Source organism: Pleurodeles waltl, chromosome 6 (assembly GCF_031143425.1).
Source record: "Pleurodeles waltl isolate 20211129_DDA chromosome 6, aPleWal1.hap1.20221129, whole genome shotgun sequence".
Taxonomy (NCBI): Eukaryota; Metazoa; Chordata; class Amphibia; order Caudata; family Salamandridae; genus Pleurodeles; species Pleurodeles waltl.
In genome coordinates, this window is record NC_090445.1 from 1,593,282,656 (window position 1) to 1,593,305,075 (window position 22,420).

The 22,420-nt window shown below is 42.9% G+C and overlaps 1 protein-coding gene across 1 annotated transcript in view; it reads right to left on the reverse strand.

Annotated features, from left to right (window-relative positions):
• LOC138302175 (lipocalin-15-like) overlaps positions 1–22,079 on the reverse strand; it is a 65,978-nt gene extending 43,899 nt beyond the window's left edge. The window contains exon 1 of the mRNA XM_069242524.1: positions 21,886–22,079. Within this exon, the coding sequence (XP_069098625.1) occupies positions 21,886–21,984 (99 nt within the window). The 5' untranslated portion in view covers positions 21,985–22,079. The remainder of the gene's footprint in view (positions 1–21,885) is intronic.
• Positions 22,080–22,420: the final 341 nt, after the last annotated feature.

The following is a 22,420-nucleotide window of genomic DNA, read 5'->3' on the forward strand; positions in this document are numbered from 1 at the left end:
TCCCTGTAACTTTGTTTTTTCAGTGAACAAATAATAATGTATAAATAAATATAGATATACATATATGTATTCACTGATAAATCCCTAAGGTAGCTATAACTCGCGCTCTTGCCGTGCACATTTTTCTTATCAATAATGTTATTGCAAACGTGATAGTGATAAAAAATATGCCATAAAAGAGCTCATCAATGACATAATCTGTGGAGTAATTAGCTGTGCTTGGTGAAGGCGCAAGTTATAGTGACCTTAGGGCGTGAGTTATAGTTACTTGAAAGAACTCTAACTGCTGAATTTCTATGGTTTTGTACAAGTAAATTCGGAATTTAACTATAATGGCCCTCTAACCTTTGTTTTTTTCTGTGAATTTCTAGTGTTTTTCTAACGTAAAGTAATTTTAATTACTATACGTTATTCCAACCCCCACTTTTGGTCGTGCACGGCGGGGGTTGATCGCAAGGCCTGGCCTTGCAGCCAAGCCCTTATAACCACCAACCCCGCCTTTGGCCATGCGTAGTGCAGGCTGGCTATAGGGCCTGCCTCTGTCAGTGGATGTGTGAGTGTGTAGGTCTATGAGTGGGTCTGAGTGGGTGCATGAGTGTCTGAGTGGGTGTATGAGTGCATGTATGAGTGAATCAATTAGTGTATGAGTGAGTCTGTGGTTTTTCTTTCAAGATTTTCCATACTCGCAAGTAATATCGCGCACTGTGCTGCAAAATTATATTAAATCTATCATTTGCCCCTAAATCACACCTATATCACACCCATGGGGTTAGGATACCTTCACCCTGACCTCGTATGCCACTTTCAATTTGAATTTTCACCCCGCGAACGTGTCCTGTGAAATACAATGGCAGTCACAATTTTCTAGTCAGGTTGCGGTCAGCCAATTCCCACACTTCTTTTTTGATTGCGTATTTTTTTTAAATTGTGAATTTTGCTAAATATTTGCGGCCACAGAAATACACATTTATTTGCCCTTAAATATCCCCAAACTACTGAAGAGATTGAGACCAAATAACAAAAAGCACAATCTGCGTACCGGCAGCTAGCTTTACGCCAAATTTGGTGTAATTCTGTCCTGTGGTTTGGGCTGTAGAAATGTTGACAGATCCTATGGGAATTAACATGGGAAACACAATGTTTTTAGAGCCCCCTTTTTCTCACAATGCCAAATATATAGGCAAGTCACAAAACACTTTTTCTATGGAAACATGGTCCTAACTATAGCTACCTACTGGCGACCGCCAATAGGTAATATATATACCACATCAGTCACTACTACTAAGTTACACCGCCGTTCCTGCATCATATCATACTACACCACTACTGCATACATCACCTCACCACATCACTCACTATAGCAAAATACAACAGCTCATCACACCAAACTGTCCAAATCATAGCAAACCAAAGAGGGTAGCACACAGAGACATTGTGCATTATTTAGCACGTGACAGAGGAGGAGGAATGTTGCAAATCAGCAGTCTTCCCTTTTTTATGAACCTGTGGTCTCTGTACTCTATTTCAGGGGTGGCCCCTCCACGTGGGCGGAGGAGCGTGGCCCCACCAACAAAATTCCCCCCACAACGGAAAAATGAAATGGTGATAAACTTTATTTATTACCATTTTATTTTTCAGCGCCCCATCCTGAACCAAGTGTCAGAACGGGCGTGGCAATTGCTGCCAAGTGGCGGCAGGGAGCTGTGCACTTGTTTAAAGTACGCATGTCCCTTTGGCCGGCTGTCTTGCGATGGCCAGGCACACATGTGCACTTTAAACATCGCTAACCCAGCTGCCTTCAGACAGCTGGGTTAGAGAAGGCACAGGGTCCAGCGCTTTGGTGAGTGCTGAGAGAGCCCGCTCCCACCAATCCTGTCACTGGTTTCATGCTGGTTACCACCACGAAACCAGCATCAGGATTGGATTGTGCAGTTTCCTGGTTCCTGTGACGTCGCACGTCGGAGCTGTGAGAGACGAAGTGACACGAGGAGAGAAGATGTTCTATAGGTAGGTGCCTTTTTTAACTTTTATTTTTATTGTATGCCCCCTTGTGCCCCCCCATTGTAAATGTAGAGCCACTGCTCTATTTAGAGTCAAGTTAGTTGCTCAGTTACATTCGGGGGAACCTCCCCAGTCCGTCCACCACTGTTGCATCACAGTGATGGGCGTACTGCCCTTTTGAAGGTGAACTACTGTAATTCATGCTTCTTGCAGGTGTCCACCATATCAGGCATGACAGAAAGGTGCAGGGAAAATGGTATATGACCTTTACAGTCATTACGAATACTTTCCTGAATTTTCTACTTAGAGCAGTGTTCCCAACCTGGGATCCGGGGACCCCTGGGGGTCCGTGAAGCCTCCTCAGGTAGTCCGCGACTGCTTAGAAAATGTAATTATATTAATAGATTAGCTCCCCAGCTTTCAGTACTGATTCAGTGAGTGGGGGTAGATTCAAATTATGATTCACTGGGGGTCCCCAGGTTCCAGTAAAGGTAAAGTGGGGGTCCACAGAAGTCAAAAGGTTAGGAACCACTGACTTAGAGAAATAATCACTTGTACTTTAAGAGTTTGTTACCGCAGAACAAAAACATTTTCTGAACAGGTTCTTTAAATATGGCTCTGCCAACTGCACTACTGTGAAGGGAAATCACTGAGGCGGCAGCTCCCTTCACAGGTGAGAGATCCCTGCCAGGTACAAGGGGGAGCTCCTAATATGGCAGGAGGTTCTCTGTTATGGTGGTGAAGTCATGAGCCCTGCCTCCCTCCAGGGCCAAGCTCTAAATAAGGTCCATATCCTCTGAGCAGTAGACGAGCGGCACTGATATAACGATGTTCCTGTAAAACCACAAAAAGTGTAATTAATAACTATTAGCCATTCACATTTTGGATTCTATAAGCTGAACATGTGTTATCTCCCTCTGTGTTTCCTAGAGCAATACCAAGACATGTTATGATTCCAGTAACCATGAGCACTACACGATCAGAATGACTTGAGACCTGACCATTGCTGCTAGTAGGACTGAAAGGAAAGAAAGAACTTTCAATGGCATGTGAATTTTGTCAGTAGTGAGCATCACTGGGCCAGGATTAGAGCATTGGATGGGACCCTTCACTGACAGTCCACAAGGGAAGAGAGAGGCACGCCAATCTCAACACCACACGATATCAGAGAGAATACAGTCAAATAATCCAAAGAAACTATCATGTAAACCATATATCAACCAAAAAAACAATAGCACTACAGGAATCAGAAGATATCATGTGGAGTAACTGGGAGCACCTGGAGAGTAAGTATACCTGACCGCCTACAAAATATCAAAACAGAAGAGCAAATAAAACAAACTAGATTACCATGGACTATACAACAACATTGAATTAGTGATACAAACACACACACACATAAACATAGAATGACGGTGACGGTTTCAAGATGCAGTTCCTAAAACAATCTATGCACTATGAACAACATCAAGGGGCAGGTAAAAATGATGGGCTTTGCACTGCATAAAATAGAGTGATACAGCTTAATATATCAAAATATCATGGTTGGAACAGGTGAGGGTCGAAGTGCTTTGGGAGTAAGAGTTGGGTCCTTGTGGTCGAATATCAGAAAGTGGTAAATGCCAGGATTGAGCTTCATTGTAAGTGATCCATAAGAAAATGGCATGTAAGAAGTGATGTCTGTCCGAATCGAAGCAATTAGCAAGATAATTATGAAGTCACCATCATAGAAAGTTAGGAGATGGTCCATGCTAGGACTGAGATTCGTTCGAGAAGATGTAACCTTCATCACCTGAAGAAGGCTTGTCAGGGCCAAGCCCAGTGTTATCCACAGAGCTTGATGGTCTTCTCTGTGTTGGCCTTTGTGTGTATCTTGGGGGCCTGGATTACTTCTCAGTTTCACTCTGCCTTTTGGGGCCCTGGTAAAGTCTCTCCTTTATACCATTGGTAAAGTCTGGAAGGGCATGTGCTGGCTAGTATTTCTGATGTAACACGTTGCTCTGCAGGAGAATAAGAGAGGGCCACATATCATGTGCACTCTTTAAACTGACGGCAATTTGATGCTGGCACTGACAAAACAGTCTTGAGTTCTGGCACCGGGGAATCATTAGCCTGGAATATCCTGTTTTATGGATGAATGATTCCTTACACTGGTTTGTAGATGTGCCTAGATTATTTACCGGTAATCCCATTCATCTGATTCTTCCTTCCTCATGCCAGGTTTTATTTATGCACATTTAATCCACCCTGTAGCTTTTGTTTTTCATAAACCCCGTTACGAAGGCCACACAAAAGGGTGTAAGGTGCTAGGAAAGGGGGAGGAGTACGTCTGCCCCAAGTGGGTCGCAGGGATGCTGAGAATGAGATACTTTCACTCATTAGGTAGAGCTTTTCCGACGTGTTGGTACTATCTGGGCTATTAACAACGCCCACCTCATGCACATCACTACCACTCGTTTGTGGGCTTGCCCTTCCAAAATCCATTGATGACATTTGTAAATGGTTTATGTTTGTCCCTACTTGGGGAGGATTTGTTACGCATTGGCCATCGCCCCTGTTACATGGCTAATTGCACTTTTGGCGATAAGTTTGACTGCGAGAGAACTACTTTTTCCTTTTGTGTGTCTCTTCACGCTGATGCTCATGGCGGCCGTGTTACTGTGAATAGGCTCGCTTATGTGAAACTGTTTTACTTTTAATTTTCAGTTTATGTGGCAAGAAAAGTCCGGTTGGGAGTTTACAACGCTAATAGCTCCAACTCGAGCAAATGCGAGACTCTATTGTATTGCAAATGCTTGTTTTCCTGCTGGCGCCCCCTGTGCAAAGCATGGTATCCTTGCTAAGGTGAAAAAAAATATTTTCTGAATTGTTTGCTTAGAGAAAAAAAATCCGGACTGAGTTTGTTTCTAATGAATCAAAACGTTTGCTCAAGACACGGTGTCTTTTCAGCAAACTTCACTTCTCTGAAGGCGGCCTGCTACAGAGGCAGCTTCCCTTGATAGAGATAAATGCAGTGCTTAATTTGTAAATAAAAAGGTGCCTGTGCTAAAAGCTCTCCTCCTAAGCACGCGGCTGCTCAAATTAAAAGTGCGAGCACATAATACTGAGGCAGAGTAATCCTGAAGTCACCTCGGGCCTCTTCAATCCATCAACAGCCACCCCCCGCCCCTTCAGCTCACTCGTGCAGCTTCCTGCTTTTCCCCTTTTCTGACTCTTCTTTTTTCCCTTCCTCCGTCTTTCCCACGTGTCTTTTGCTCACAGTAAATGCTTGAGACACGAAACTAAGCGCAGGCCCTCAGAGATAAGTGCCGGTGCTCAGCACCGGAAACAACAAGCACAAATTAAGCACTGGATAAATGCCAGGCACGTGGAATCTCTAGATAAGGCAGACAGTCCTCAGCTAGACTTGTGGAGGTCATGACCTCTGCCCGTTTGATGGGCCAAGACCTAAATAAGCATAAACATCGCTGGGCAGTAGAAGCACCGCGCTGATCAAAAGATGTTCTGTGCATCGGCAGAAAGCCGAATCATTAACCATGATTGATTTACGTTGTGTATGCTATCTGCTGAACATGCGTTATCTCCCTGCTGAGAGGCCCTCCTAGGGCAATAGGCTAGGTCATGGCTCCCATACCTAAGATCAAAGTGACTGGAGACGTGACCATTGCTGCTTGTAGTGGTAAAGCGTACTAAGAGGAGGGAAAGATCCTTCCATGGCATGTGAATATGGTCGGTGGTGATCATCACTAGGGCCAGGTTCAGGTCAATAGATGGGATCACTCACTGGTACCCCCCATAAGGGCAGAGAACGGCACCACACTCTCAATACCACACAGTATCAGTGAAAAAATAGTCAAAAAACCTAAAGAAACAGTCACGCAAACTATATCTCAACTATACACTCAATGACAACATATTCTTCGGTCAAAAGATAGCACGTGAAGGAACTGGGAGCAAATGGTGTGTGACAATACATGGCCACCATGACACCCAACGAAATCTCAATCGGTAAGATTAAGTAAAGCGCATTAGATGATCACAGAATGCATAGCAAAGTTGAATTAGTGGTTCAAACACACACACGTACTCTGGGTGATGGTTGCAATGAGCATTTACCCTCACAGCCACCAGTTTTATGTACTCTGAACAGCATCAAGCGGCAGTTGGAAATTATGGACTTTGCACTGCATAAAATATATTGATATAGTATAATATATTGTAATAGTGTAGTTGGAATGTGTGAAGTATGATGTGCACTGGGGGGTACCAGTGGGTTGCTTTTGATTGAAAACCAGAAAGTGGCACGTGCCAGGAGTGAGCATCGTTGAAAATGATCTATAAAAAAATGCATATCTGTAGTAGTTGGGTTACATTCAAAGGACATTGGGAGTGAATTACAGAGCAATCATCCTGACATATTAGGAGATGGTGCATAATATGATTGGGTTTGGTTGGAGATGATGTGTTAGATCCCTTTACTAGTATTGTTTGCTTTCGTCCAAGCTCTCCATGTTTCTAATGTTACATGTGTATGTAGCTGATGACCTGAGAGATGGTGCTCTTATTTGTCAGCTTGAAAGCCCGGCACATACATTGTCTGAACCTTAAGACTGAATACTAATGGTCTTCTCTGGATTACCTCTGGGTTCTCAGTTTCATTCTGTCCTTTGGGGTAAATTCTGGTAAGCACGCCACTCATTTATTAAGGTCGAGCACCAAACCATACCCATGTCACGCCCATCAGTTTGGTTGGTTTGTGGGCTTGCCTTTTAAAATATCGCTTGATTTACTTAGTGAAAGGCATGCATGCGTCATGCCTTTCCCAGTGTTTAGCCTGCCTCGAGCGCACCGACCAACTACTGAAAACATACGAGGCTCCATGTTTTTGGTATGGTTTCCGGACTACTTTTTCTCTTTATTTCATAGGCAGTGCGATCTCATTGGGAAGTAGTGGAGCCCTTTGCAGGACATCGTCCCTGTTACATGGATATTTGCACTTTTGCCTGTTCATGGATAATTGCACTTTTACAGATATGTTTAACTGCGAGCGAACTTCTGTTTACTTTTATGTGTCTGCTTTGAGCTTCTGGCGGCCGTCGGCTCACTTATGTGAAACTGTTTTGCTTTTCATTTTCAGTTTATGTGGCAAGAAAAGTCTGGTTAGGAGTTTACAATGCTAGTAGCTTTAACTCAAGCAAACGCGAGACCCATTGCATTGCAAATGCTTGTTCTTCTTGCAATTGCCTAGAACGGCCTGTGCTGACACGTGTTTCTTATGTAACACAGTGCACCACAGGAGAATTAGATAAGGCCACATGTCATTTGTGCTGTCAGAAATGATAATAGTTCTTTAAGTTCTGGCACTGTGTACTCATTGTCCTGAAATATCCTATTTAATGGTTGAAGGATTTCAAATGCTGGTTTGAGGAAAATACCAGGATTACTTACCGGTCATCCCAATAATCCGATTCATTTTTCTTTGTGCAATGCCTTATACAAACAGACCTTCAACATCAAGACAATCCATTCTGTAGCTTTTGTTTTTTTCTTAAAACCCCTTAGCAAAGCCACATTGATGGATGCTGGTCCAGACAGGAGGCAAGGAGGAAGTAAGGATTATACAATTGGAATAATGTGATTATCAATATGTTACCTAATTATATAACTTTTTCAGCTTCCTTACTTGCTCCTTTTGTGTGGGAATAAACATAATTGGTTAGAACAGTCTCAAAGAATAAAATAATGCACAGAGGTATCCAGATGCCTAGGCTTCTAAACCTGAAGTCAAAATCACCAAAAGACAACTGATTCTGCTCTTCCGCATCCAGTCTCTAGCTGGACACAACGATTGAGTGAACAGCTCCCCTAGACGTCCTATAAATATTTTCAATTGAGATGCTGCCAGCCTCTGCTCTAGAAGGTGTGCGCATCTGTCCTACACTTGATCGGACAGAGTCTTTCCAGAAATCACGTAAAGCCATCGGGATAGCACACTTTGCCCATCTACCTAGAGTAGATGACATACAATTATTATCAAAACATCAGATAGAACAAGACCATGCACACACCTAGGAAATGCAAGGTTGTCACCTTAGGAGTATTTGGAACAAGGTGAAACACAAGGAGCATTCATTCTGACTTAAGATGATAATGGGACACACACTTCAAAAAGAATACCAGCTCATTATTAAGCTGATGAGAAAATATCCTCACATAAGGGACCCGGCACACCAAGGACACAACTTGCAGTACCACCAGGCTGAAATGTTACCCACTACAAAGAAGGTCTTAAAGGACAAAAGCTTCAGAAGATTCTCATCATCATAAATCACCATGAAAGCAGCTCACTTCTGAGCAATGTTAATTCCTAAAGAGAAACTCCACAGAAACATAGAAGCCTCAAACCCTCCTAAGGATCTCTCTGTGCATTGCTGCAGCACGTTTATCATTGAGCATTGCTGGCAGAATACCCCAAACAATCCATGTTGCAGGAACTGGGATCCAGCAATGGTGTGCATTCTCATCAAACAACCCATGAGCTGCACATCCCTTATGGAAGGGTGAACAGTGGAGGTATCCCTTTTTAGTGGAGTAGAGTTTTTCCCAGAGGCCGAAAATACCCTGTCACATGAGGAGGAAGCCACAGATGCTGTAAGCCTAGACATTCAACGAACATAATGACAGCTAAATTCTAATGAGCGACATTGTTAATCCGCTATGGAGGAACCACTATTTGCTGGAGATCCAGAAATAAAGCCTTCCTGTTCCAGTAGAGGATTACCATCAGTGCCGCCGCTTTGCCCCCTAGAAGATAGGTAATCATTCTGAAAATGACTAGAAATGGGAGAAAGACAAAATGGCAAGATCATCAAAGGACATCAATACATCTGCACCACACACCCTTACCTGGAACAGAAGATGGGTAACACATTGTTGTCCTTTTTTACAAAGAAATCCCACATTTAAATACTGGTTCCTTTGCAAATCACCACAAAGACCTTCCTGATCAGGCACAGAATTTCTAAAAAGGTGGGGACTTCCAGCTTATAGAAACCAGCCTGCCATTCTCCACACCCAGATGGGGACTACTGAAAGATGTAGCAAATGTTACTTTACTCACATCGATGTCCTGAAAAAAAACAATGAAAGTTACTTGCATCACGGACCCTCTGGTAGTTCACATAGATCGTGAGTCCTATTAAGAGCTATATCCACTTATACAAGTTAAAACCTCCATCTATAGCCAGTAGCTCTCAGTAGAAAGAAAACCTGGAAATACCCACATGCATAAAAAGAAGCATCCATAGTGAACACCGCTGGTTCCATTGCCTAAATAGAATCCCCAATTCTCGGTGAGCAGGTATCAACCACTACTTCTGCTCATGCATAATTTTGGACATCTTGGAATCCTGATAACACACTTCAGAGACAATAAGCTCTACCACTGGAGAATGAACCATAATGCCAGACCAACTTAATTTTGACCCAGAGCACCATGAAATGCATCAACGTCTGCAGAAAGATTAATTTAAGGGAGGTGATACGTAAGAATCCTCCTCTTGGGTGAAAGAAACCCAGAATTCCAAGGAAGGCAGTAGCTGTGAAAAAATGAGCTAGCTGTCCTGGAAAGCAAGCATGCACAGTTCTACTATGTAAACATAGCATTGGATGCAGACTGAAAATCCCATAGCAGAGACTGGGACATCCTGTTGAAACACTTTGGTGCCCTCATGCCAAGCCATGTATTGGATTAGAACAGGGTTCATTCACCTTCCAAGCAATTGAATTGATTGGGAATGTAATCCTCTAGCACAACAGTCAACCACTCTACCTGACTGGACAACAAGGGGTCCTTGAGTAGAGAGTGTGCAGGTTTGCCTATTTACAGGATGCATCTTCATTGGAGCAGTTATCTTTTCAGTCTCCTTCCTCTCCTGCAGCACAGCTTCCTTTGTAACCTTGATAACCAGGATCATCTTGGAAGCAAGACGACTAAATTGTGTAAACCATCCTAATTCCCTAGTCTTGTAGTCCAAAAGTAGGTGGACCTCAAGACATCCTTGCACCCAAGGGAGGATCGAGGGAAGAGGATGACACAGATGAACCAAGCTAACCATTTTGCTTTATAGTTTTACCCCTCTCATTGTCTGACATAGTATCCTTCATCTTGTCATGATTCATGGCTTTAGAGTACACACTATTGCTAACAAGATCAGCAGACACAGAGGACTCAACAAGAGGCCATTTAGATTTATGTTTGCCGGTTATTTAATAAACCATCAGTTCTGACAGAAAGGAAAGCCAACAGAGACACTGGTGCACTCAATAGTGAGGAGATAATGGTCTCAGTGTATTTTCTTTTACTGTCTCAGTGATAGAAAACAGCCTAAATGCCACCAGGAGTTCAGCTCAAAATGATCGTAGAACAGATGTCAACAGGGGAAGAGAGTGGGCACCAAAGATTCCACACTGGTCTATAGTCACCTGAATAGTGTCCCAATAGAAAATTAAAAAGTGGAGTGACCACAGCTGGCAGAGCACCCAAGAATGGTGGTCTCTGGCTACCAAACCTCCCCATGAGTCTAGATGACCATCAACCAGTAGCAGAGTGTGAGGATACTAACAGCCCCTGGAGCCGAGGCTTGGCCTAAATCAGGGGCTAGCTCTGCGACGAGACAGACTGCATCTCTTCTCACCAAAACCCATCATCTGGACCCAGGGATATGATAAAGACTCCATTACTCAGTCCTAGGCACTCTGCTCTGCAAGCAGTGCTTGAGCAACAGAAAATAAATAAATCCTGTGGAGAATATATACTCACAAAAGCAGACCAAAAAAGCAACAATTATAGGTAATATGCCATTTTGTGGGGCTGACATTAGTGGGATTTTTGGAAATATAAGTAAAATCTATGGTAAGTGTGTCCAGAAGCGGAGTCTTCTCGCTGGTAATGATAGTAGATAACAAGAAGAAAATGGTTCTTTGAACCCAGATGCTTAAGGAATGATCAGCAGTGTTTTAAAGGGCCAGGGGTTCCCAGGTACTATGACCAATATTTCTGAAAAATGATGCAAAACTGCGCTCACGCAGTTATGCATAATTGTTCTTAACACCATTCCTTAGAGACATCTTTGCGCCATATTTATTAAATGAGCAAGATGGCACTAAGGAATGGCTAGTGTCCACAAAAAGGATGCTAGCCGGTCAGGGATGGCAGAAGGGAAAATGGCGCTAGTGGGTGTGAAATTACGTTAGGCTGGTTAGCGGCAAAAAACATGCCGCTAACCAGCCTACAGTAATTTTTTGATGCCCAAGCAGCCAAAAAATTAGTCTTGTCTAAGTGTAGACAAGAGTCATGCCCACCACCCCAATGCCCACCACAGGGGACTAGTGCCCCTGGACAAGCCCAACATACCCAGTGCCAGGCAGGGGGCCTCTTGTAAGGGGCCCCCAATGGCACTTACAAAAAAGAAATTTGAGTTACCTAAACTGATATGGGAGGGGGTCCCCCTCCTGTAGTGTCCCTGTGGTGTGGGTGGTGGTGTTCCTGGGGCTTGGGGTGGGCATCTTTGTGCCCATTCCATGGTGTTTAGCCATGGAAATGGGGCAACCTGCACCCTAATGCCTGGTCTGACCCAGGCATTAAAAAATAATGGCAGTAAACAGGCTTAGCACCATTATTTAGGCCCGCCTCCTCCTTGCGTGTCGTTTCTTTGCCTGGAGTGAAATATGGTGCTAGGGAGTTAGCGTTGTGTTTAGGACGGGAACACCTACCTTGCACCTCATTGACGCAAGGTGGTTTCACGCATCCTAAACATGGCGCTAACTCCTATATTTTGATGCTAGGCAGGTCTAGCATCAAAATATAAATATGGAGGTTAGCGCGGTTTCAGCTCCAAAATAAATGGTGCTTAAGCAACGCTAACCATCCATAAGTATGGGCCAAAGTATCTGCACTTCTTTAATTTGAAAAAGAGAATACCAACACTTCTTAGAAGGCGTGTGATAATTTTAATGGGAAAAAATCGGGAGAGCATTTTTGACAGTGAGTACCTGCACTTTTGCATTTCCCTTTCATGCACTGATGCTGAGCAATTGCAACACGGTGATGTGAGCAACCTTTCCCTTTGCATAAAGAAGGATGAACTAATGCTTTGCTGTGCAAAGGGACTTCTGAGCTTTGAGGTGGTTCTCACACTTCTTTGAGGGCAAATTGTGGTGTAGGCATTTTAGTGATGCCTCCGGACACTTCATTTTTGTACCTGGTCCTGCCGCTTGTGCCCTTTAGCCCAGTTGCATTTTATTCTGCTTCAGTTTTATTCTTTCAGAATAGGCCACATTTGTGGTGTTGTTTTATTTTTTTATCTAGTTGTTCTTTGGCCTAGGAAAGCATTGAGTTTCTCAACAAGATGTTATTTCAATTTGTGCTTTTCTCAAGGCTGCAGTGAGATAGGGTTTCTGGTATCATGCATAGTGACAGTATGGTGGGACTTTTCCTGTGTTTCACTTTCCTTGTCACCATTTTGCTCCTAGTATGTTTCATCATTCTCATTATTGCATTTCATGCCATTTTCTCTAAGACGCTGCTGCTTAAATAAATCTTATTGAACCATTTTCTTCCTCTGTTTGTCTTTGCATGTGTGAGACTAATATAACTGAGCGAAAAGGATGAGATCAGATCCACCACAATTTCCCTGAGAAGTCATCTTGTCATGCCCAGGTGGCACAGATCATTCCTGCTCTTGGGCAGAGATGAGGTGCTGCTAGTTGGCCGGAAACAGATTAGGTGTACAGTTGTCACATGGTGACAATTGAGGCGATACTGCCGCCCAAATCCAGCAGCCTCATTAGGATAATGAGAGCCAACACAACTAAATCTGCATTCTTTATGGCCGAAAATGTATGGTCTGAGACCAGCAAGGGGCAGCAGATTGGTGTCCCTGCATCTGCTTTCATTGCATTGCGATTCTGGTGAAGGGAGAAGGACATCTGCCTTTTGTCAGTAATCAGTAACCATTGCTAGAGTTGAACCAAGGGTTAAAATATTTAAATTTTAGACCGTTGATGCCAATATACCTGAACTCATGGATGCTCAAGTGGAATCAGATTGAGGTGATATAGAACAGTTATTTCACTATACCTGCTTGTAGTACCACATGGAGGTATCTCAATTTAACATGGCTCATGAAGGTGAAAGCACTCACAAAGCTTATGCATGTATGCAATGAATAATGAAGGGGGGAGAATTGGGCCATGAGGGATTCCACAATTGAACAACTGATGGAGTAGATGGTTGCCAATTATGGCATTCATTGCTTAGTTCAGCTGGCAGAATTGAAGCCATCTAGGGCCTTGTTATGAGGTTCCTGGTGCCAGTAGTGTGCTAATTCTTCCATCCTCGGAGAGTTACTGATACCAAGGGTACCAGTAACTCTAAGGAGTGAAGTTAATGGTGATTACAGTTGAAATTCTGCTGTTCCCCTGCGAAAAAGAAACAATTACTAGTGGGTGTGGTAAATCCTGGTCCAATTCCTCCAGCAAGTCGTCATTTCCCCAAATATTTTCAGATAGATATTTTGACGGCTTTCAGCTGACCGAATCTCCAGTTCACTTGTACTTGGTCTTCAGATTTAGCATGGACCAGGTAACTTTCGAAGGGGTGAATACTGTTCAAATTATAATTTGAATGTGACACTTTAGCAACTCAAAAGGGGTGCTGTACATAACATTGGGCACCACAGAACGCAGCATAGAAGGTCTATTTTTAATGTAAATATATCAAAACTTCTCAGTAGAACTGTTATAATCTTAACTCAGCAGTTTAATAACCTCTAAATAGGATGTCTATGCTTTTAATAGTGTAATATTGACAGCAGTTTGCAACAACAAAAAATAGACTCATTTGGATGGGCATGGAGTGTAAACTCCTATTCTAAAAGCTTGAGCTGATTTGATGGATAATGGTAGAGTAAACACAAGAAGCTTTCAATAAACTTTTCTTATACAGAGAGCAGTTACAGCAAAGGCATCAGCAGCCCATCCTTCTCACACGCACACCCATACATGCAAGTACAATCAGTGACAATGCTTCATTCACAAATAGCAGGTAAAGTAAAGACAGCAGCAGGATCATTTTAACTCCAAAACTAAAGATGCTCGTATTGACAATGTTTGGTTCTGCCAAGTCTTTCACTTACATGTTTGAGTCTAAATTGAGTAGGCAGTTTTACAGAGATGAAAAATTAAAAAAAAGCACCACTTAGCGGTTGAGTTTAGTTTGCGCTGTGCTGCAAGACTTATTTTTACAGTTCAGTGGGCTTACAACCCGCCCACAGCATACCATTAGTTGTTTTCTTTGTTACTCTCTTTTTCAATCTTTCAATTGCTTAGCTCCCTTAGGTTTCCCTTTCTTTCTTTTATTAGCTCCTCCCTGGAGCATGGGTCAAGTGCATGTGTTTTTCCACGTCTTAGTTTTCCCTTCTCTTTTTGCAATGCACTATATTTTAAAAGCATTTCAGTATTATTCCTGGATGTACAATGTGCTTTCCTACATTGTAGCGGCTCTGCCTTTAGGGTGGAGGAGCATTGCTCCTCTCTGCTGCAAAAGTAAATAAAATGGTAAATATAATTTTATTAAAAAGCTCTGAAGCATGCTGGTCCATCCTGCATGTGAGGGTGTACGTGAGGCCATGCCTGCTGATTGGCAGCAGGCACGACTCAGCCTAAAGTTTAAAGTGTGCATGTCGGACTGGCAGATTGTCTTGACATGTTCAGTTCAGACCTCTCTAACTCGAGCTGTGTTAGACAGCCAAGTGGAGTGCAGACACAGCCCTCAGTCTCAAAAGGAGTACTTGGTTAGCCTGTTTCAACCAATCCTGGCACTTCTCTCATGCTGATTGCTATTATGAACAGCATGACCTGGATTGGTCAGGTTTGTTGGTTACGCTATGGAACCCAACGCATGGTACCACGTCTCACAGTCCGACTGGACATGGAGGCTGCATGGAAAGGGACCGTGATATACCTTGTCATGGTGAGAAAACTGAACTCCGAATCTGGGGCAGAGTGCCTTGTCAGGGAGAGGCGAGGAGGGGTGGGAAGGCTGATTTTAGAGAGAGCTCATCAGCAGCTGCCTATGGCCCTCCATGACAGTTTAATTTGGTTTCTAACTTACATGTTTATTGTATCCTAAATGTTAATCTGGTTAATTCCATATGCTCCTGTCGGATTTTTATTCAGTGAAGTGGCATTTCTTTAGGCATCTAACATGGTGCATGAGTCAAGTATGTGATTGTGCTTTTATGCATACTGAATCGTTTCTGCAGCGAACCAATTATCTTCCCTTCTTGGGAGTTCCTCTGTCCTCGCCGGTACCTCTGTGCCACCAATTTCAGAGTCCTCCTCAGTTGTTCTTGCAGAAGTGGGGCGTGGTTTGAATTTACTGCTTTCCTTTCACGGGTGAATTCCTCAGTTTTTCCAACGCCTGTTCCCCGGCCACAGGAGGTATTTCTGTACTCCTTCATTCTACAGTTCCAGGACACCTATCCCCTCCTCCTCTCCTGATGCTCCTGCTGCAGGCCTCTGTTCTTGCACCTCCTGTACTGCAGAGCCCACTACCCAGTCACATGTGCTGCAGCGCAGATTTTGGAGTTAAATACCGACAGGTGTCATTTATTTTTCCTTCCTGTTCACTTGACCGTGTTGATCTTCTTCAAGGTCGTGGTGTCAGCATTTTAGGGGGACTTCGGACTACAGCTAGGCATAGCAGGATGGGTTTGTCACTCAGGTAGGCTAACAATTCTGCATATATGCCAATTCATTATGTAGAATAATGTAGAATACTTAGTTACTGTTTATATTGCGTGTGCTTTACTTAACCTTGCATAGTTGCATTCCCCAAAAGTGTTAGCTATTTAAAGGATGTTGTTTCTGTATAGTTTTCATGTAATACATCACTCTTGTACAGTCCATACTTTGAAGTGAGTTGCACCACAAGTTTATAACCGGCAACGAATGATCGAGAGTTCTGGAGCAGTGGGTCAAAGAGGTGTTGAGAATACATGGCCAACCAATCTTTGGCCTCTCTGCAGAGAGCCCATGGCAGTGGTCACATATTCCAGTTGTAATTGTAGTTCTGGGAAAACGGGCGTGGTTGGTCTCACAGCATGAGAGTACACAGTTTTCAAAATTATGACAAGGTGAAAGTAAAAGAAAATGCAGTGCCCGCTTGCGACTTAAAAGTCATCCATAACTTTCACGAGCCTCCAACTTTCAATGTTGCCACCCACCACTGCACCCAGAGCTGTATTAGTCTATGTCACTTTACTCTACGCTTCTCCACTCTATGCCACTTCACTCCACTCTATGCCAATCTACACCACTCCGCTCTTTACCACTCTGCTCTACTCCACTTCACTCCACTCTACTGTACGCCATTCCATTCTATGCCACTTCATACCACTGTACTCTACATCGCTGAACTCCATGCCACCATAATCTGCTCTACTCTGTTCCACTCTACTATACTTCACTCCACTCTACTGGACTCCACTCAGCACATTGACACTCTATGGCACTCTAAGCCACTCCACTGTATGCCACTATACCTTAAGCTACTCTACTCTATGCCACTCTACACCATTCCACTCCACTCTACGCTGTGCCACTCCACTCTACACCACTCTACCCTGCACCACAGTACTACACACCACTCTACTCTATGCCACTCCACTGCATTCTAATCTACTCAACTCCACTCTACTCTATACACCACTGCACTGTGCACCACTCCACAGTACCCTACGACACTCCACGCCGCTCTACTCTATGCCACTCCACTCTACACCATGCTACTCAATGCCACTGTACCCTATGTCACTCTACTATAAACCACTCCATTCCACTCTGCACCAGTTTACTCCACTCTACGCCACTCTACACCACACTACTCAGCTTTAAGCCACTCTACGCCAGTTCACACTGCACTCCTCCACTCTATGCCAGTCTACTCTATGTCACTCTATTCTATGCCACTCCACTTCACTCCACTTTACACAATGTTACTCTTCAGTTTTCTATGCCACTCCACTCTGTGCCAGTCTACTTCACTCTATGCCACTCTACTTCGTTGGTAAGACCTATTGGCTTTACCAATGCGTGGTGTCATAGAGATTCTTCACAAACATTAAAAGGAAAACATCAGTATGTGAGTTTAGCTTTAATCTCTCTGAATGCAAGTACCAGTGGAACTAGCCCACTGAGGGGTGTTGATTATTTAGCTTTGATATGCAGACTTCTCAATTTTCAGTGTTAATGACACAAACATTAGCTTAAGTGACTGTTAAATGCTGCCTCAGCTGAAGGTGTTATTAACATAAGTCGAGGACAAGATGCCTTATCTCCATCTGGAGGCCTCAGCTGCCCAGCCATGTCTCCATCTGCCTCCACATTGATATTCTTGTCAGAGCATAATGAGCACAAGGTGGTGTATCAGATGATAAAGAAGTGGGAGAAAAACGAGGAGGAGGTTGTCCATTACTACTCACAGGGATGTCAAAGGGAAACAAAAACTGAAGCTCCAGCACCCATCCTGAGCTAAGGAGCCATAAACGACCACCTGATTCGCCTATGCACAGGGCTGGCCCCGAAGACACACAAACATGGACAAGATAACACAGATATGTGGACAAAAAGACACAGACAAATGGAAAAGGACACAATGACACATGGGCCATGAGAAACATGTGAAGAGGGTCAGAATGATAAAGGGAAGGCATAAGGTCAGGTTCACCAATTCATTACATTTATTGGTGGGGGCAATCTATGGTCAATTCAGCATCTCCATCTAGGATAGGTGTTGTGAGCATATCCTGCAAAGCCACTGACCCATTGGCATGAAGTCCAATACTAAAGACCTGGGAATGATGGCACTACCTCCGACTCGTGCATTCCATTCTTTATTAATTTTGTATGGCAGTCACTGTACAAAATTAGAGTCATATTTATACTCTGTTTGCGCCATTTGTGCATCATTTTTTTGGATGCAAAAATGCTGCAAACTTAACTCCATATTTATATTTTGATGCTGGACCTGTCTAGCATCAAAATATAGGAGTAAACTTCATTTTTATTTTTTCGATGCGTGAACCCATCTTGCGTCAATGAGATGCAAGGTAGGCATTCCCGTACACAAAATGACTCTAAGCCTGTAGCACCATATTTATCCCCCATGCAAAAATGGTGCGTGGGTGGGAGGCGGGCCTAAATAATGGTGCTAAGCCTGCTTAGCGCCATTATTTAACGCCTGGGTCAGACCAGGTGTTAGGGGACCTGTGGACCCATTTCCATGGTCAAACACCATAGAATGGGCCCACAGGTGCCCACCCAAAGCCCCAGGAACACCCCCACCACCACCAGAGGGACACCAGAGGATGGGGGACCCCATCCCAGGTAAGTAGGGTAAGTATTGGTAAGTATTTAAAAAACAAATTCTAAGTGCCATTGGGGGCCCTGACACGGTGCCCCCTGCATGGCAGTGGGTTACAATGGTCATGCCCAGGGGACACTGGTCCCCTGTGCTGGCCATTGGGGTGGTGGGCATGACTCCTCTCTTTTCTAAGTCAACAGTCATGTGTCATGGATGGTTGTGTGTCAGGAAATGATGCTAAGCTGGTTAACAGCATTTTTCTTGCCTCTAACCAGCCTACTGTCATTTTTTAAGGCAAAACCCCTTCACCCCTACCGCCACCCCCACCCGGCTAACGTCATTTTTTCTGACAGTAGCCCATGCCTAGCGCCAGCCTGCGGCATTCCATAAATTCCGCGCCCGGCTGGCACTTTCGAATGAGGTAAGCCGGAGGTAAACTTTTTGACCCAAAATTGCGTTAGCACAGTTTTGCACTAAAAAGTATAAATATGGGCCTTGGAGTATTATTTGAGGGGGTGAGAACCCACCTCAAATTATAATCACAAGCCTTGTTAGGATAAACCACAAAGAGACCCTAAATAAACCTGTGCTTAACATCTCTGTAACTTGGCATAAAAGCAGTTAGGCTTAACTTAGAGGCAATGTGTAAAGTATTTATGTAGCTCTGAAACATAATAAAGTGAAAATACAACATAAGAAAAATTCTAAACGAATTTAGAAAAATAGAGCAAATAATAAACAAAAATAGTACCAAAATAACAAAAATCTAATATGCAGAACTGGAGATATGTCTAAAGTTCAAATTAAAACTAGCAAAAAGCACGAAGCACCAACCGCAGGTATCTGGTCACGCTAGATCGGGTCAAAGTCAAAAGGTCAGACCAATCACCATGGAGTGTGGTCAGATACAGGGACAAGTATTGTCCCGGTGGAAAGTTTACTTTCTGACTTCGAAGTTTTTGGCAGAAAAAGTGGTTGTTGTCAAGTAGTTGAAGGGACAAACTGCAAACTGGAACTTCGCTCCTTTTGGTGCTATTTTTACCTTAACCTTTAGAAACACATAACTCAGGTTCTACTAACTGGATCGTTGCCCGTTTGCTGTCATTTTATTTGAATATTCTGTTTGTCTGAATTGATTTGGCATTGTTTTAATGCTGGATTGTCACTTTATCATTGTGTGAGTGTTGCATAAATACTTTACACATTGGCTCTAATGTAAGCCTGACTGTTTTGTGCCAAACTACCAGAGAGTTAAGTACAGGTTTATTTATTAACATTTGTGGTTGGTTCACCCTGACAAGGATTGTGATTATTTCTTGAAGTCGGTCCTCTCCCACTTCAGCAAATGAGATTGTTTCATACCACAACCCACAATAAACTGTACTGTGCCATACCACTGAAAAACAATACTTGTCCCATCTCACCATCCAGTACCCATTTAGACGACTTCACCCCACATACTGCCTCCTTATTTAATCCTTTCACGGCACTACGCATACCCTAATACACCAAAGAAACAGCACCGCACCAAAAATCACCAATGCATTCACACTTACCACATCACATCATACCACATAATATAACAACAAATCACACCTGCAACACCTCATTATACTACTCTACTGCGCAGAAAACCTCATCTCTCAAGAGCTTACTAGAACGTCATACAATACCACATCACATCATAACACAGTATGCCACATCACACTGCCCAGTCTGAACAATAGCACTTGATATTGGGTACCATAAAGAGCTATAGTCTCTTGGAGATACGAAGGACAGGTACCAAGAGTATGTTATGTGTTAACTGTATGTTATGTGTTATTGCAGTCATTGGGTTATGTGTTAATGCATGCACTGAAATTGGAATCCTAACCTTTGGTGATTTCACTTGTAGGACACTCTCAATTGAACATGGGTTGTCTGAGCACTTTTTGTGTTTTCTAGAAGACAGATTTTGTCTTCATGTCAATACTCATGTGTGTAACAATGTTTGAGGAACGACCTGAGGTTTACAAGGATCAGAGGGACAAGAGGATGGGATAGATTCTCACTTGGCATTGAGTGCACATAATGGGGTCTACATTATTTCAGTGGTGAACATCATTGAGTCAGTTCTGGCAAAGTGATGGGACCACCAATTTGCCATGCTAAGCAGGAGGATCTGGGAATCCCAGTATCAATAGCACACATTACAGTGAGAAATGAAGGAATCCAAAGATACTGATTTACAAACCATATCCAAATGATAATGTACCTTGTAATTAAGTAACATGGCACATACATATCTGAAACTCCGGTGGAACCAGGGAATACAATGTTGCATTTGTCTGATCGTATATTAGGCTCACTTTTAACATTTTCATAAAAATTGTCTGTTTTGCACCATTGTAATGAACTTTAATCCCTTCTGGTGTTATAAATGTTTTATTTAAGACTCACTTTGGGATTGTTTTTATGATTTTTCATTTTTTTTACCATCTATGACGTTGACGAAGCTTGTTATAGTGTGATATAGAATTATTTTATATTATACCGCCAAATAAATTAACTTTCTTGCCGTCCAGGTTTCCGATGACACTGATGTGAAATAAATCCCAATGATAAAGCCAAAGGCACAACACATGTCCTCATCCCTGCTAACTCACTAGCCTTACTAACTCCAGACATTGGAAGTCAATAGGACAAGTAGTGCATGAAATGCATAAATTTGAAGTACATTTCTAACCATAGGAGTAATAAACATACATTGGGTCAATAGAAACTATTAGAAACAGTCTTAAGGCCAGACAGCACAATTAAACTAAGGTGTCAGACACACAGGGATGAGGCAGAGGACCGTGAGATCCAACTCCCAACAGGACCACCAGTCTTCTGCACTCCCAACAGCATTAAGGGGCAATTGAAACAGATATAGTGTGCAACTACATTATAACAATGTATCATATATTATTATATATATATATACATACATATATATATTATATATATATATACATACATGTGTATATATATATATATATATATATATACATGTGTGTATATATATATATATATATATATATATATATATATATATATATATATATATATATATATATATATATATATATACATATAATGAGTGTGGAACAGGTCAGATTTGAATTGTATTCAAAGGGTGAGGGCCCCATAAGATCCTTGTGGAGGATTATTAGAAGGTGGAAGGATTGAGATTCAACTGAAATGGCGAGCAGCAACGTGAAGTATCATGAGTGAAGTGAATCACATTTGAAGCTCATTAGAAATGGTATGTTAGGGTCATCATCCTGGAATATCTGGGAATAGAGCATGTTGGGACTGCGGTTCGTTGGAGGTTTATTAGAGTTTCCTGCCTCCCAGTATCTCTTACTTTAAAACACTCCAAGTTTCTAAGGTTTGATATGTGTAGCTGACGAGCAGAGTGTTAGTATGCTTACCTTGTCAGTTTGAAAGTCTTTGACTACTGGGACCTCCATCATCTCAGCTTGAAGAAGGCTTGTCAGGGCCAGGCCAAGGCTTACCCACAGCACAAACATGATGGTTTACTCAGAGTTGGCCTCAGTGTATCTCTTGGGGGCTGGGCTGTTTCTGGGTTCTCGGTTTTGGACTCTCTCTCTTGTGGGACTGCTGATTGCTGGTCAGCAGGAGGCACATTTATACTCTTGGAAGGAAGTAAAGCCAGAAGGGCATGTGCTGCCAGGTTTTTTATGTAACCCATTGCATCACAGGGGAACAAGAGAGGGCTTCATGTACTGTGGGCTTTTCTTATGGTTAGTAATCTGAAACTCACGCTGATAGCACTAGCTTAAGTTTTGGAACCATGGGCTCATTATCCTTAAGCGATCCTATTTAATGAATGAGTGATTTCAGAAGCTGATTTTGCAGCTATAATTGTTCCAGCCTGCCCGCTCCAGTGAAGACCACCGGTTACAACATCGCTTTCAAGCAGGTCATGGCTTAAAACATGATTAT